General features: G+C 43.6%; 3 protein-coding genes across 11 annotated transcripts in view; 1 reads left to right on the top strand and 2 right to left on the bottom strand.

Moving 5' to 3' along the window:
- Positions 1-3,812, bottom strand: part of LOC119152957 (cytochrome P450 20A1) — a 15,684-nt gene extending 11,872 nt beyond the window's left edge. For 2 of the 3 annotated variants that reach the window (XM_037398768.1, XM_037398770.1), the window contains exons 1-3: positions 3,701-3,807; positions 3,031-3,080; positions 2,777-2,943 (exon numbers count right to left, since the gene is read on the bottom strand). In XM_037398768.1, coding sequence (XP_037254665.1) covers positions 2,777-2,943; positions 3,031-3,080; positions 3,701-3,772 — 289 coding nt within the window. In that variant the 5' untranslated portion in view covers positions 3,773-3,807. Of the gene's footprint in view, positions 1-2,776; positions 2,944-3,030; positions 3,081-3,700 lie in introns of all 3 variants that reach the window. The other variant, XM_037398769.1, reaches the window with a different exon arrangement.
- Positions 3,706-11,015, top strand: LOC119152959 (alpha-aspartyl dipeptidase-like). Its single transcript, XM_037398771.1, is given in 9 exon segments — positions 3,706-3,962; positions 3,964-4,013; positions 4,091-4,179; positions 5,212-5,286; positions 5,878-5,957; positions 7,358-7,531; positions 9,039-9,098; positions 9,899-9,981; positions 10,513-11,015. Coding segments are annotated over 9 exon segments (921 nt in total). The 5' UTR covers positions 3,706-3,731; the 3' UTR covers positions 10,592-11,015.
- Positions 11,007-17,652, bottom strand: part of NBEAL1 (neurobeachin like 1) — an 89,238-nt gene continuing 82,592 nt past the window's right edge. For all 7 annotated transcript variants that reach the window (XM_037398763.1, XM_037398761.1, XM_037398764.1 and 4 more), the window contains one exon: positions 11,007-17,652. In XM_037398763.1, the coding sequence (XP_037254660.1) occupies positions 17,551-17,652 (102 nt within the window). In that variant the 3' untranslated portion in view covers positions 11,007-17,550.

The raw sequence follows: 17,652 nt of genomic DNA, 5'->3' as shown, positions 1-17,652 counted from the left end.
GGTTCGCTGGCCCAACACAAAAGGTGACATCAACTCATAGGAGTGTTCCAAGTGGGTCTGTGAACCCACTGATGCCGGCAGTCCTGAACTCGTCTACTCTCTTCAGATCCACACCCTTTGGAGGCCCGGACTGCTTCCCCAAAGCCTCTCATGGGAATCACCAGTAACAGCAGCAAAATTTTACTTCCTTTGAATTCTCCTTGCAAATTCATCTCAACCAAGCTTTAAGGAGGTCATGAAATCATACCAGCTTCAAACATTGCTTTAAGCATGAGAAAAAACAGTCTGCTGGCATGGGGAACCTGTTAATAATTATGAATGCAATTAGTCCAACTTCAAGGCTCTCACAAGAGATGCACTACCAGCACCTCTCTCTCTCTCCCAGAAGTCTGACCATACCTGTGACACACAGATGTGATGAAAGGAACCTTTCTCTGCTACTTGGAGACAAACCCTACACCTCCAGCTTGGAAACCAACAAGCAGGCACCTACGAAGAACAGCTCTGGCCTCAGGTGCCCCAGCAGACTGAGGAGAAATTGCATGGCAAGAGTTTTTTGGTGGCGTTGGAGAGCCACGACTTGGATATGAGCCAGTTCACAGTGGGCTGTCTCCTGCCCCACAGCACCGTGTGCACAGAAGAGATGTGTGCAAGACCAGGCCTCCAACAAAACTACAAGCTGCCTAGAGCCAGTTTGTGGCTGAGAGCTACCACTTATAACCACTCACCATGAAATGGTAGAGGAAGCAAGTGTTTTGCTACAACCACTCAGCTAAGCTACTACATGTTGTTTATACCTGAAACCTCCAGGAAAAACAATAAGATTCCTCACCTCTAATAAAGTTTGAGCACTTCTGACAAGCATCAGTGCTAAAAGGAAAGCACTGATACAACTAACATCGCTGCTTTTTCAGGTCTGAGTTCAGTACAGATCATGAGAACCCTCCTCCTTAAACCTGCCACTGCTGCCTTTAGAAGGAGCCGCCATAAGCTCCTCCATCTGTGGGGCAGAACACACTGTCCCTGGCTCCTCCTGCATGACAGGCTCCTTGCTCCTCTGAGAGCGCTGGCAGCCCTTCTTTGCACTTGCTTTACCCAAAATCATGCCCAAGTACAGAGGTCAGAGCCATACATGGGATTCCAGGTCTGGCTCATGTTCATCTTGTGCAATAGCCTAGATGCTTTCCTCTCTCTACAGAAAACACATGACTCAATGTACCCTCTTCTTTTTTTCTACGGCCATGTCATCCTGCAGGCAATTAGTGCAGCCTGCTTTTGCTTCTCACTGTTTCTGCTATCCCAGCCCTCAGGGGTGCCCATCTGACTCTGCTTCCTTGTGCTGACAAGGGGTCCCAGCGTAACACCGTCAGGGCAGGCTGCTAACCTAAGTGGGAGTATTTCACCTCCCCAACTCAGCACTTCGCTTTCCCAACATAATCCAGCCTCGCTCCCTCTTTCACTTCTCATATCCCATTACCTCCAGCTTCAGTGATGATCCGAGTGGCGTCCAAGCAAATTCTGAACTGAAACCCCGACAGAAACACAGTTCTATCACTTTCCTTATCTAGAATTCTAATTACCAAAGAAGTATGGCATGCATTTCCTATTTATCCCCATCCTTAAAAAAAATATGTTTAGCCCTTGGCATAGCAGGACACTAGATTAGTCGGTCGCTGCCTGGCTCACTTTGTTTCCTGCATTTGCACTGTATCTGTTTTTTTCCAGTATTTGCGTACTCCCAAATTCAGAACATTTCCGAGAACTTGCCTGCTCAGGGGCCTGTCACCACTGCCCTGAGCTTTGAGAAAGTGACTGTCTGCTCAACTTCCCCCAAACACACTTGAGCGCATCCAGATTTTTCAGGGTGGGTTCCCACCTTCTGGAGTGTTATTGCTATCAGCTGCATTTTGCTGATCTTCATGAACTCCCACTCTTTCCCCAGATCATCACCATTTTTTTGAGCCTGTCATGCAACTGTACAGGACGCTTACCCACCACAACCTCAGCACTAAGTAACGCTGAGATACCTGCCTGTGCCTAAAGGCAGCCTAAAGGATCAGGTCAGACGTGTACAACCAGCACCTCATTCAACTTTGCAAGATGAAAACTGGAAAAACAAGAGGGTAAACCCAAATATCAGCTGCGTTAACTTAAACGTCTGTGATCCCCTTAGGAAGCAAAACACCCACCTAAAATGTTTATATCATAAATTAAAATACCTTCCCAGGACTAAGACTGTCAACTCAGCTACCAGCACCACTGACCACTTCCAAGACTGGAAGATCAATTAAAGGTTTTGAGCACAAAATTCTACACGCAAAAGAAAAACAAAAGTTAAAGAACAACTTCAAATAATACTTTAAAAACCTCTACACTGAACCACACATGGGAGCTATCGCAAACTAGCACAGTAGTTTTCAGACTTACTTTAGCAAAGTTTCCCCTCTTAAATTATATTTCAAACTGCTTTTCAAATGTATGCCAAGCAGCTACAGGACCTTCACCTTGCTGTTTCAAGTGATCTTTTCCATAAACATTTGCCTGTAGGGAGATGGTAGAAGGCACAAGCATGCTCGTTTCTTGATGGCCATTTGACAGCAGCAACTCTTTGCCACTAATACTTAAGTCCAAAGTCATACCTTAACCGCTATTTCAGCTGCACACTGAGCCTCGTTTTCTTTCTACTCTGAACGAAACTCCAGCTCTCTTGGACATAGGATGCCCAGCACGGCCAGAAGAAACCAGTGGACTCAAAGACAAAGCAAAGGACACTTACGCAATCGGTTGGGGTTAATATGTTGTTTCAGGAGATCGATGGAGCCAAGGCTGACAACAAGACGCCTTCCAAACCAGAAAGAGACCAGTGGGCCATATTTCTCATGAAGGTTCACCAGGAACTCATGCAAACTGCTGCTGGCGATGATATCTGGCAGGTTGCCATCCCTGAGGAACACAAAGAGGATACCTCGTCATGAACAGCACTCTCTGCCAATGCTGAGCTTGATCAGTGCTGGGATGGAAATCACTTACTTTTCATCAGTTGGAGCCAGCCCAGGGATACCTGAAGCTTGCCTAGATGCCTAGGGTAAAAAGACACGCATCAACCCCCTTGAACTTCAGATTCTGCACAAGTCCCACAGCTTCCCAGTGGGAGAGATGGATTTTCCACCACAATCCTGCTACGCCACTCGCAACGTTAAACAAGAGCTGGCTAAGCCACGTCTTCAGGCCTCGCGCCTGCCAAGGCTTACGAGGCCGATCGACCTGAGCGCGTGCCTGGCCCACCGGGCACACCAGCATCACCCACCCGGTTAGGGGGTAAATCCCCGCGTACAGATTTCCCGGGTCGGGTTTGCCACGCAGATCTCGCCCCCAGGTTTCGCCCCGGAGACCCGCACGGACGCCGAGCTGAGCTGCCGGGGAGCCGGCGCAGCCCCCCTGTGGGCTCAGCCACCGGCACGTACCGACCGCGGCGGGCCGGGGCGCGGGGGCCGGGCTGCCGCGGGATGGGGCCGGGCGGCTGCCACGGCGGGCCCGGGCTCTGGGCGTGGGGCAGCGGAACGGGGCCGGGCGGCCCAGGGGCGGCGGGAAGGGCCCGGGGCGCGGTGGGGGACGGGCCTCTCGGCCGCTCGCTGCCTGCCCCCCGGGCCGGGCTGTGCCGTGCGTCCCGCCGGGGGCCCGGTACCGGCAGCAGCATTACCGGGTAGAGGTAGAGCACGGCGCCCACCAGGATGAGCAGAAAAGTGACGGCGAAGATGGCGAAGTCCAGCATGGCCGGGCCGGGCGGCGGGAGCGGCGGGGCCCCACCCCGCGGGCCGCGGCGGGGCAGGAAGGGGCGGGCCGGGCCGGGCCGGGCGAGCGGGGCCGGGCCGGGCTGCGCGCACCGACGGCGGGGCACGGCGCCGGGCGGCATGGGGGGCCCGCGGCGCCTGCTGCTGGTCTCCAACTCCACCCTGCACGGCGGGGGGGTACCTGGGCCACTGCCAGCAGCACATCCAGAGCTTCCTCGGGCAGTAAGCACCGCGCAGGGCCCGCGGGAGCCCGCCCGGCCGCCCCAGCTCTGACCGCCGCCTCCCCTCTCTCCTCGCAGGGCGGTGAAGCGGGTGCTCTTCGTCCCCTACGCCCTGCACGACCGCGACGCCTACGCCCGCACCGCGAGGGAGAAGTTCGAGAGCTGGGGTAAGCGGGGCCGGCCCCAGCGCCCCGGGCCGCCGCAGGGGGGAGGCGGCCGGTGTCGCGGGGGGGCCGCCGCTGCGGGAGCGGGCGGGGCGGGGGGGGGGGTCGGTCCGCCGCGGGGTCCCGCTGCCCGCTAGCAGCTACTCTAAAGGCCCCCGGAAGAAATCGTGTTGCGCGCGCTCTGGGCGCCTCGGGGAGGAAGCTGTTTCCTAAACACCGAGCGCGTCTCTACCTGCTCCAGCGCACCGGGGCGCGGTTTGTTCCCTGACGCCTTAAGCCTGGGGTCGAGCCGTGCAACCGCGGGTGTTAAGCAAAACCCTTTACTATAACGCACTTCAACCGGCCACGCATTTCCGTGATGAACAGCAACTCAGCTTTGCTTCGAGCAAAGGTTTTTCCAGAGCAGCCTACAGCGACACCTCCGCCCAATACCCACCACCATTCGGGATAACCTGTTACCCCAGTAATAACCACTACTCACTGCCCTGGGCAGCACACTTTGCTCCGTTCTTTTGCAGAAAGATTGCTGCCAGCAAACATCCACCTTCTGGCTCTCCTGGCACTCCCTGTACTCAGCGAACCCCAGCAAGGCAAATCTGTCAAAGCCAGACATTTTAACCATTAAAAAAAAAAAAAAAAAATCAGATCAGATATTTGCACCAGTAATGCTAGACCCAGCGGTGGCACATCGTGTTCAGACTTGCAGCCGAGCTGAAGACTGACAGCTTTTTCCTTCTCGTTTCCCAGTTTGCCGGTAATGCTCAGCAGGACTGCGTGCCTCAGCCTGTGCCTGCCGAGTGAAATGCTCCGCTCTTAAGATACAGAGCATGTATATCTGTAAATCAAACATTTCCTTTGGTACAGCTGGATGCAGAAGCCCTGCACCAATGTAGGACATATACTTTATGTTGTAGAGTTCTCTGAAATTTCCCTAGTTGTCTGGCAAGACATTTGGCTTGGGGGGAGGGAGGAATTGAACATACCACATTCCTCCACCGAACTGAAGTGGCAAAGCAAAATACTCTTTCATTTAAGGTTATGGGCTGGACAGCATTCATGAATCTTGTGATCCAGTGGAAGCTGTAAGGAAATCTGAAGCAATATTTATCGGTAAGTTTTATTTCTTGCTCCCTGATGAGGGTTTACATAGGGCACTGGGTTAGTCCTGCTCAGAGCAGGCACTGTAGAAACAACAACGAAAAAATTGGGCCTAGCAATCATTAGAAACTACAGAAACCAGTACTTTGATGGGGAACAGTAAGACCCTACATTTAGTGGTGGGGATGGAAATAGGAGAGATTTGTTAATGGACCTTCACCTCCAGTAAATTTCAGATTATTCATTTGAACAGTACTTCAGTGATAAAACACAATCATCGCAGCTGGATCATCACTTTATCAAGTCTAAAAAGATTCAGGACTACTGGGCTCCAACTGAGCATAGTCCTAATGCCATGCTCCTGGGTATTACAGCAGTGTCCGCTGACAAAGAGCCAGCACCAGTGTTACAAGAAGGACTTGGGGCATGAGCCCAGAGCTTGCCCTGTGACCACTCTTCTGAAGCTTCTGGTTTTACTGCTGCTCAATGCAGGATACTACCCTGAATAGAGCATAGAAATCATTGAGCCTGCCAAGTTTGTAAAAGCTTCGATGAATATTGGCGGTGAGAACATGTTAAATAAGCTGGGCTCTCTCTCTGCAGGAGGTGGGAACACATTCCGTCTCCTGAAAGCTCTCTACGACAACTGTCTGATACAGGAGATCAGGAAAAGAGTTCTTGAGGTAAATGCTACAGGACGCTGGCCAAGTCTGAGTGGCAGGATCTCATGCATAAGCTTTTGTTCAGACAAATCCAAGTTCATTCTGCATCTTTGTGTCTAATATACTTCAAATATTGAGCCATCTCACGCAGCCTGGTGGACTGAGATCTGTGGCCAAATAAGGCTGCCATTAGTCATTGAAGCCTGAAAAGACTTGAGGTCAGCAAACTTTCTAGGGCAGTTTCCCAGATGTGGGACTGCAAGACCTTGGGATGTACAATGCTGCATAATACCTTAGAAGCAAGCTACTCGGTGTAAAATACCAATGAAGAGCCGTGCAGGACATAATGTATGTCCAGAAACCCTGCTTTTCAGCCTGAGGTGTCCACTTTCTATTTTGCTAATAGATACAGACACGTTCAAGTTGCAGTTTTGTGCTAATAAACTATTAATAGAGTTGGATCCATACATGCCTTTTAGTCGATGTCCTGTTGACACTGAAAATGGTGTAATTACCTTGTGTACCTCTTTGATCTGGAATTGAGAGGTACGAGTGCCATCGAGTCCTTCTGGTCAGCAGCCCCCTTCTGGGTGGCAAATCTCATAAGGCACCACAAAGATACACCATCCATGGAGCAGAACAGAAGCCAGGTGTTCCCCTAGCAATATGGAACTGCAAACAACTTCAGGCAGATTTATGCAAGCACAATATGTTTGAAAAGGCCAGCTTCCAAGAAAAAAAGGTTATGTAGCTAGGCCGTCTTAATATACAGAAATTCAATGCCTGTTGTGGGCAGAAAAGCCAGAAAGTGTTCAAGTACCGGTGAAGTCTAGATAACTGTTTGGTTACACTTATACTAGCAGCGGTTCTCTCAAGATAGCTTATTTTTACAATTTGTTCTATTATCCGTATACTTGCATGTTTGTGTGGAATCCTTCCACTTACAACACAGCATATAGTAATACCTGAACTAGCACTAAACTGGCTGGTCACAGTACTGGTAAGCTGATGCTGTGGCAACATTGTACTCAGCTTCAGATGGGCTGCTCTCTTCAGAAGCTAGTTAAAAGCTAGCGCAGGTATTTCCTGTAAATGCAATGCACATAATAAATCTGTCTTAGTAAAGTCCAATATATGTACTAACAACCTTCTAAGTTCTTTTGTGATGGGGTCACAGTGTTATGAGTCCAGGACATCCAACAAGTAGTTCTGTGACAACCATGACTGACATATACAAGCTGTTGTGCACCTCAGAACCTGAATTCTTGTTCTGCTTTTCATCTGTGAAGTTAGCAGTGAGATGTGGACTAAGTGCGATCTGATTGCTAAGTCTCTGAGAATGATATAAGATGCTAAAAAATGCTATAAAATGTAGTTCCTGATTGTAATACTGCATACTAATCATTGCTTTTGTCTTTCAGGATGGGATTCCTTACGTGGGATCCAGCGCAGGAACTAACGTTGCTACCATCAGCATCAATACTACCAATGACATGCCAATTGTTTATCCACCTTCCCTGCAGGCTCTAGGTTTAGTTCCTTTCAATATTAACCCCCACTACCTGGACCCAGATGTTAAAAGCACTCACATGGGTGTAAGTAAAGCATGCCAGAGCTAACACAGTAACCTGGGTGCAGAGGTGCAACAACAATGTATATTTGTGAGGCCTTACAAAGCTATAGAATGTCTTAACAGCTGCTCCCTTGAGCAAGTGGAAATGCTAGTGAGGCAGTAACACTTCGCTCCCTCCTAAGGCTTTTGAGTGGGAAGAGAAGTTGGCAACAGTATTACTGAGAGCGGAACAAAGTGTTTTCACAAACAGCAGCTTTGCAATGTCTAAAATACTGTTGCTTCATACCTAGGCATGGAATTGGGCCTGGGGCAGGGGGATGGCACAGGGAAAGATAAACTTCAAATGTGCAATCCATGTGTTTCGGGAAAGTCCTGCCATAGTCTATCTCGCCTGCTGCTTGAGGAGACCCAACTTAAACATACATTACGAGGCTTAAATATCTAAAGGAATATCTGAAGGAACCATCAGAAGAGATCTTGAGATTGCATGCGATCTTGTATAAGAAACTACCTAGGCACCAGTGTCCTTGCAGAGAGCACACCCTGTAACATCCAGTACTGAGCAAGCACAGGTACTAATACAGCTGAAAGAAAAACATTTTAACCATCAAGCATGAAAGACTAACATCTCCACTATGGAGGAGCTGATTCTTGAATAGCCTGTCAGTTAATTCTTCAGGGAGCAGCTTCTGTGGTGCATGTTTTAATAGCCCAAATGCTTTCCTCCTTGTAGTCAAAATTCCTTCACGGTTAGAGGAAGTATTAAGAATTAGGGGACAACAGAGAGATGGAGGATCAGAGCATACTTCTAGAATTTAGATGAAGTAGGTACTCGTTTAATCAGCTTGTCACTAGATAAGCAGGCAGTCTTTTCCCTATAAATAACTTCCACTGTTTCTCAGAAAAGAGGCTGGAAGCTCTGTGCTGTACCAAGTCCCTGCTGGGTTCCTGTGTTTCCTTACCAACAAATCCTTCTGGTTCCATTTCTTGTAACTACTGTTGCTCAGTTCAGCAGCAAACACCCAGGAAACATGGCAGAACTGTTCACAGAAGGAAATTCTTCAGTGTAATACCTACTTGAGGACAAAAAAGCACATATTTTATCAGTGGAAATTCATGGTTCACTACCCTCTTTCATGAAGGTGACATCTTGGACATTTGCTTCCACCATCTTCCTCAGTGCTCTTGCTCCAAGGTTGAGCATGTGGAGCTAGCATTAAACCCACAAAACAAAACACACAAACCAAAAACACCAAAAAACTGGATTAACTGAGTGGAAGTAAGTTTAAAGGGTTTTGGGGACTGGGTTGGGGACTGGGATTGTGTAAGTTATTTGATCAACCTGCAGCAATTGCTGCTAGTGATGAAGGGTGGAATACATATCTATTAAAGTCAAACCTGCCACTCCATTCTCCTTGAGGGGAAGTGCCAGCTTTGTTTAATGTTATGAAATTGCTTGGTGTCATGCTTGGATAGCTGCAAGTCCTACCGTACTGCCTGGGCAGCTAAATCTACACTCACTGTTGCAGGAAACAAGGGAGGAAAGAATTCGCCAGTATCATGAAGAACCAAACACCCCTCCCGTTCTGGTGAGTAGTAGTTCCCAGTCATGAAGCTCATGGCTCTAAGTATGGTAATCATTTTAAATGCATTCTTACCAGCTTTCAGTGTGGGCTCCCCAGCCTGATAAGCCTTACAGAACTGCGGCATGGAAGGCCAGTTACATTCTTGCTAAGAGCTTCAACCTTGGATTTCACTCACTTGTAGAAAATGGGTTAGAACAAATGAGATGCTTGGAGTCCTGTTGCCAAACCCTGTATTTTAGGCAGCTCTGGCAACTTCTAGTCACTGGCCACCAGTCATATGTTGTCTGCTGGGGGTGGTGTGCATGCAGATGTTAAGATACCGCTCCTTAATCTTTTTGCAGGTATTCTTAACTTTACAATTTGTTTTAATCTCCCTAGGTTTCTGAATTTGCTCATTCAGTAGTATGTTCGTAGTTACAGTGAGGAAGTGCGACCTCTGGGTTTCCTGTCCCTGTGCTTGAGCTTGGAGTGTAGTTTGTGCTCTAGGAAACCCAGCTGGCTGTGGCTTGGCACAAACTGGATCTAAGAATGGTGGTAGCAGAAGTAGTTGTGGAAAAAAAAACCCACACTTTCCTTTTCTCCTTAATGGTTTCTCCTTTAAAAGTGAAAAATAAACAAGAAAACCAGCTTCTAAAACAAGGTAACTCTCCCAATTTTGTCTTGACATCTTTGTTAGAAATAGGTGAGTGAGAAAGCCTTGTCTGTAGTAATGGCGAGCTGCACTAAGACTGGCCTGCTTGTGACAAGCATTCTAGCCTTTTAAATAGCTTGAAAATAACATTTAATGTTTCCATCACCATTAGGGCTTGCGGGAAGGTGCAATGCTGCTAGTGGAAGGAGACAAAGCCACCTTGCAAGGAGTGACAGGAGCACGTCTGTTTCTGAGGTAAATGCTTCATTTAAATTGATACCCTCCTTCAGACAGGAAAGAAGACTTCTGTTAAGACTCCTGGCACATGCTGCCTGTACCCTACATCAGAAGTTACTTAATCCCTTGCTTCCATTTATTTTTGGGGGAAAATACAAGTATTGCTTTATGCTCCAAAAGAGCAGGCAGTACGACAGCACTCTGACTTACCCAGTAAGTGCTATGGCATTACATCCATTGATGCTTGTGTTTTCAAACTACAGTCACTGTTCGCAGAAAGAGCCCCAGTAGTCAGCTCTGTTATTGAAGGGCAGGGGAACGCTGGCTTGGTCCCCATGCGCTGAACTCTAGAACAAGGGAAGTCATGTCTTTAAACATATGAACATATAACTAAGAAATCTAGTATGTATGTCCCATGATGCAGGCAAGGAAGGGAGTCAAAACTGCTTGTTATGAATAAGGATGCCTTGTTCTGTCCTTAGTAACAGATGGAAGCACAGCAGTCCTAGCTCCTGTTAAAGCTCACAGCATGGTTTTTCTTGTTTACAGGGGTAAGAAACCAACTGAACATGAGCCTGGAACAGATTTCAGTTTCCTCCTGATTGACAGTAATCTCCAGAATCTGTAGCCTTGCACATTCTGCAGTGAAAAAATATATGGGAAGACAATGAGGAGGAAGGAAAGAGATGCTTCTAGTCCCAGGGTGGGTGGAGAACCTTAGCTTTATAAATAAATATGCATTCGTGGAGTCTTTTCCCCACCCTAATTCACAACTTGTATCTCTCCTTCCCAGCAAAAAGACAATTTTTATTGCAATACTTGAGTAATCACTGCTGTTCTTAGTCTGAAAGGGTCTGTACATTCATGTATCCACTTTGATTCCTTCCCCACCAAAAAAAAGTTACTTTAATGCAATTAAGACTGGACATCCAAGCCACCTGTCCCTGCTGCCTAACTTTACCTGCTAAATGAAAGAATTATTCGTTTAGTGTTATCCCACACTATTAGTTTAATTTCTGTGCTATTAATAAAGGGAGAAGTTATGCATTCAATTACTTTTATTTGCTTCAGACTCATGTTAAATATATACAATGCTAATTATGTACAAAAGTGTGCATGTTAAAAATTGTCAGGTTACAAACTTGCAAATCCTAGAAAAGTGCAAAATTTTAAAACATCTTCCACCATGCTGTACAGAAAAACACCCATCATTAGCCAATATACACACTCTTAAAACATACTGGTAAAATAAAATAAGACATACAGTATACTCTTAAAGCACCCAGAAGGGAGAAAGATATTGCACAGAAGACTGACAGCAAGTTCATTACAGTGCCTGAAGGGTCATTTTTGAAAGCAGGTATTTCTGACACTCCTCAGACCTAACATTTAGCTCTTAAAAAAAGGCATTTTTTGGCATTTAAAAATCCATTTGTAATCATGTAATTGCACAATCTGTAAGAATTATCAGAATATATGGTTAACTGTTGCTGTAAGGCCTTTGCTTTCACTCCCTCATTAGTAAAAATTCATCAAGCACACTGAGTAGTGTCACAGCTTCCATCAAAACACTGACCAAATGGAGGTTAAGTCTTACATTTATCTAATCTTATATTAAGCGCTCCTGCATAGTAAGGGACTGAATTAGAACACGTATTGCAAGTTCTCCTTATTATTTTTTTTCCCCCTCATGGCTTTCTTTAAGCAACAGCTCACAGTTATGTATGACTAAAGCAGTGCTGTCAGGTGCAAGACTAAGTTTATTTTAAAAAGTTACTTCAAGGCATAAAATATGGCTCCCTCAAGAGGAAAATACTGACTAGATAGGAAGCTAAATAAAGAAGTGGCTTCTAAGTTCAGTTAGATCTATGATATATATGGCTAGATGTTTTATATTTCAATCTCAAAACACCTTAGCAGCTTTAAACCATAATCTATACTGACAATCATGCTTCTGGGACAGAAAATGTGTTATGAAATTGTGTCTGTGCTGAGTATAACCACAGACCGAAGCTCTGGAAATACTTGCCGAATTTCCCAAGTCCAGTAGATGAAAAACGAAAGAACACACAACTGGAAGAACTCCCTCCTGAAAAGTGAAACACCGATTTTATCTGGGCCATTTGGGTAAACGGTAATTAAAAGAAACACACAACAATTTTCCACAGATGCACAGCAAAAAGGTGAATTAAAAGCTAACAAAGGGTACCTTTGATTAAACACTACAAACAGTTCCTCACAGATGGGGTGTTCAAGACTGCACTAAGATGAACAGCACTCAACTCAAACTGTGCAGAGTGCGCTATGCCGCCACTCAGAAGTATTTCTGCGTTCAGGCATCTGGATAACTATAATAGTGAAGAAGGGGACAACCAAATTTAGCCCCCAAAAATATTTTTTAGCTGCAGTAGCTTTTCAGAAAACCCTTGCTTCCTTTATAAGTACATGCTAGCAAGAGCAATTAGTAATAATGAGAATTTGGCTCCCTGGGATGGAGGGGAAGATATCTTCCAAACACTTCAGTTGAATCTAACATTGGTGTACGATGAACCCACATGCATACCACTGCACAAAAACTGTTACTCTCCCCAAAAGGAGACTACTAAGGAGTGTCATGTTCACAGCTGAAACTGACATAGCTTTTAAACCAAGAAGCATGAAAAGCCCACTCTAGAAAGCACTGAAGCACATGTTTGAATTTCCACCCAACTAAATATAACCCTATGTAGTGCTTTCATCTAACAGTATTTATTAGGTCAGGTCTTAGGTTCACATTATGATATGCATTTATATGTGTTGGTTTGGGGTTTTTTAATTCTTTGAATGGGGAAAAAAAAAAAAAGTACTCAGAGCACCCAGTCACAGCATCTAACCCGGCCAGCAAGGCGCCTTTAACCGTGGAAGAAAGGAGTGCCTTCAGGTGACAATACAGAGAAATGTCTACACAGACTCTGAATATAGGAGCTGAAGGAGGCTGACACATGTTCTGCTCCCCTCTCTAGCTTTAAAGCTCCCTACCATACCATAATTGGTATATCGGTACACATTTTCAAGTAAATACACACACATAGTATAAAATCTGTGGAGCATCTGATTGTTGTACATATGTTTTCTAATGGTTTTGTTAATTAAGATTGGGAAAGACTTGCAGAAGGAACAGGGAAGAGGGAGACATGGTCTAGGAAAGTGAGGTATACAGCTCCCATTGACTAAGGCAAGAGTAAAAAGATCTACCCAATTATTGTACATTACAAATAAAAATAAATTTATCATTCCTGCAGGACCATATTAAAGCAGACTGATTTAGGACTGTTACCAGTCCCATACAGATTTTTTTACAGTGCAGAAACTTAGTTCTTTGCATTTCATTTAAAGGGCACAGAAATACAACTTTTAAGAATATCTTTATAAAGCAGCCAATTGACTAGACTAAAGCCTGTAAAGACTTTGATAAACCTGTTCTGTGATAATATTCATGATCTAAGGTATACCAGCAGGAAAAAAAAGCTTGTTTCTATCAATGTTGTAGATTAGCAAAGCAACTATAATACATGTCTGTGCTATTGGGTTTTCCTTTTTTCTTCTTAAATTAAATAGTCTTCCTAAGAGCTAATTTCCACAATGTGTACTAACCATCAGAAGTGCAGTTAGTTTAAGATTGGGATTATTATTTTGTGCTGGTGGTGGTAAGGTACACGGAAGATGGAAGATGTGGTTTCTAGATATCCTATGAGCACATATTAGTTAATACATTGATAAAAAATAATTCACACAAGTCAGATGCTAACATGAACAGCAAACATTTCACTTCCTGAATGCTTATATAGTACAAAAACTGCACAGACTAGGTAAGATTCTTCACTATAAAGACAACTAAAAATACTATCAAGAACAAGTAAATTGATAAAGAGAAATTTAACAAACGTTTTACTTGTAATAAAGGAGAGATGTCTTCTAAATATCATCCTTTGGTGTGCAAGTTCAAAACTGTGCTACAGAGAAGTTACTCAATACCGCTAACTACTTGATATTATTTATATGCAGGTATGAAAAGAGAGTCAGTTTTCAGTTTTGTTTACTACATATATTTACACTCCTACTTAATTACTCTGCTTCAAAGGTAAGCATATCTTAAGCTTTGATAAGTATCACGAGGGTTGTTCTAAAAATTAAAAGAAGATACCATCAAAAAGATCTTGACAAATGTAATGTTATGAAACAACTGTCACTTAAGACTTGTTTATTCTGAATTCCTTATCAGAAGTCTCTCATCTCACAGCTTTACTTTTTACACTTAAATAAATCTTAGTTCAAAACCAAAGAAGAATCTTACTTTGCCAATACTACATGAAAAACAACACGTGATCCTAAACTTTATTCACTTGAGGAAATCAAAAAAATATGAAAGTCAATTCACTAATTCACAGTGCACTGCATAAGAGACTGCAATTCAACCAGCCTGAACAGCTGATCAGAAAAGTTATTCTCTACTTTTAAAAAAGACTTGCACAAATCAGTTAAAGCCAAAGGAAACAACATACCAGCTAACGCTCACATGTATGACCTGTATCTTTTAAAGGTGATTTTAGATAAAGGCAAAGTGCAGACCTTCAAACCTCCTTTCCAAGGTCTTTCCAAGAAGGAAGAACGCTAAGCGTTCCTCAAGAGCCAAATACAAGATCAAAAGGCAATGGATGTTGCCATTCGGCGTAGAGCAGAAGCAGCTCAGAGCTCACCTGTCCCTCCCGCATTCTGCTGCTGCTGCCTTGTGCTGAGCACAAACTAGCCTCGAGTTTGAGAACCCAAGAACTGTCCACATCTAAAGCTGTCCCAGATACTTGTGAAGATCACCCAATGCTTGTGATGCACTGAAATGGTGGTATTCAAATATCAAAGCTCTTCACCATAAACTCTTTCATCCCCAATTATTGCAATGACATTGTATTTTACTTACACTGACACAGTGAGTTCAGTATTCTTTAATATTAAACTACCAAAAAGATTCACATGAGTACTGTATAAACATATGTAACCCCCAGTAGGATGTTTGCGACCTTACGCAAACCTTGTCTGTGCAAGTGACAAGAAGAAAGCTGTGCTCTCAACAAAAATTACAAAAGACCTGTTCTCCTAATTTCTCCACTTGATTCTGCTAGCCAAAACATCATCATTCCCTGCCCCCTTTCCCCTGCAAGTAAACACTTAACCTCATATATGCATTTAAACACAACACCTATGCATACTGATAAAAACCATCAACTCAATGCCCCGAATGAGCTCTTTTTTTCAACTTCCCATGACACAGAAAGATCTCGTATTCTGAACTGAATTTTTTCTAAACCACTTTCAAAAAAGCTCCTCCAAAATCCCTTCTTCACAAAACCATAACGGACAAGCACACTTCACATTCTCATATGCATACTCAGTACTATCCTTAGTGTTCTTACTAGATAGGTAATCGATTTAAAAATAGTATTTTTCACTTCTCTATAGCTTATTTGAAAATAAGGGATGTGTTTGGGTTTCAGGTTATTTTTGGTGGTTTGTTTTGGTTGGTTGTTTTTGTTCAGTTGTTTGGGTTTTTTTACATACATGGAGTCTGAAAAAACCCACACTGCTCTACTTCTGAAAATTTAATGCTCTCTTGGCAAGTGACTAAGGGAAATAATTCTTACTTTCTTCTAACTTTCCAGACAATCCAGTCTATCACAGTGATTAGTCAGAACATTGCAGCTATGCATAGATCCACTTGCACTTGTTCACTAATCTGATTATTTAGCTTACAAAAGTTAAGAAAAAGCAATGCAACTTTCTTTACACAGCACACTGATCAGTCATTAAAAGGGATTTTTGTTTCCAGTAAAGACTGAGGAGGAGAAAACAGTTTTAATGAGACTTAACAGAACTTTTAAAGATTATCCTTTTGCAGGGTAAAAAGGTATTACTATTTCTACAATGTTAATAAATATTGTGCTAAAAGTTAATGAAAAGATTATACATTATAGATTTCCTCAGGTAGTTCAACAGCTCCCCAGCCACAGGGAATATCTGATAACAATTATAGGAGATGCAACACACATTCATTTCAATAAATAAAAATAACAAGAAAAGTGATGGTAGAGGGAAGAAAGGGGTAGCCAAAAGGGAACGTACTAGCTAACAATCACTTACAGCTCTGCTTTATATCTATACTCCCCTTACCCCACGGTATTTTCTCCTTTTAATAGACATACGTACATGTATATACATATATATACACAAACATACACACATATATACACATGCACACATACCTTCACACGCTGATCCAAAAATTCTTATTTTTTCCCACGGCACCAGGCTTTTCTAACAGTATGGGGTTTATAATTTAAACAATAAAATAAAAATGTCAGAACGATAGGAACACACACACCCTTCTATCATCACGTATTGCTAAACCAAAGAAATTCAGTGATGGCTTCTCCAAAATATAGCATACAAACCAAAACTGCTTTGTTGGATATAGGGCATGTAAGGATCTGTTATTTTCTTTTCCCAGGTCTTAAACACACCTTGAAAATGGATACATTATCTGTTTCCCTGCTTGTTTTTACAGAAAAAAAACCCACGTGGCTAACAACGGGTTTGGTGAACACCAAGCAAGAATCAAACAGGTACTATTTAATTAAATTGTGCTGCAATGTTGGTTTAAATCATTTTGCAGTGGAAATTTATCTTTTGTTTACAGGAGTTACCTGACTAAAGAAACACACTGATCTTTGACCAATATAGATATTGATTCTTCCTCTCTTTTTCTTCAAGATATTAAATATATTACAGAATTTCTTGGTGTGCCTTAGTTTAGTTTAACCATTTAAATAATTTTCAGCAGCAAGTATTTCCTACCTCCTTCAGCTCCTTCACCACCTTCAACTTCTCTGAAGTTATTCATGTCTGTACTTTAAACAATTTCTGATAATCAAGTAGTGCAACACAGATGTTCCTTGCAGAGCAGCCTGAAGCTGGAACTATGCAAAAGAAGATAGCAATAGCCATTTACAGGAACAAATTGCAAGAAATTGTTCATTGGGCTAAACCCCCCATATTTAAAAGGTCATAACTGTCAGCTATCCCAGTTTTGAATTCAACCACTGCAACTGCCAGAATTTTAATTTACTGCTGGGGAATTACAGTGCTACCAAAGGAAAGCCAAATATCTTCTTCGTGATCAAGGAGCATCAAGCCCTATTCACCTTCAAATCAAACGCTACTTATCTGAAATTCAATTAGCAAACTTGCATTTGGAGGTTTGGGAAGAGGGGCGGTGTTGTTTGGTTTTCTTTTTTTTTTTTTCTTTCCTTCTTTTCTGAAACACAGTTTTAGCAGCTATTTAGACAGGGATTGTGCTGTGACCAATCCAACACAGTTAAGAAAAAATATGCAAGCCAGCTAACTTGCATGAGTACACATGCTTATTACTATACCTCTACTATAGGTTCATCGTTAACAGACTTAAGAATCAAGCCCCTGAAAGTTGAGATATACATTTAAAGTGACCAAAAAATTAAACATGTTTCTGGAATCCATGAGAGAAGGTAGAAGCAGCAATCACTTGGAATCTTGAGTGTTATATTCAGTCTCTCCTGATGAAATCTGGCTGAGCCGTTTGCTTGATCCCCACAGCTTTCGGGAAAGCTGACCTGAGCGCAT

This window comes from Falco rusticolus, chromosome 8 (assembly GCF_015220075.1).
Source record: "Falco rusticolus isolate bFalRus1 chromosome 8, bFalRus1.pri, whole genome shotgun sequence".
In the NCBI taxonomy this organism is placed as follows: domain Eukaryota; kingdom Metazoa; phylum Chordata; class Aves; order Falconiformes; family Falconidae; genus Falco; species Falco rusticolus.
The sequence above is the reverse complement of the archived record's forward strand: the minus strand, read 5'-3'. Positions and strand labels throughout refer to the sequence as shown.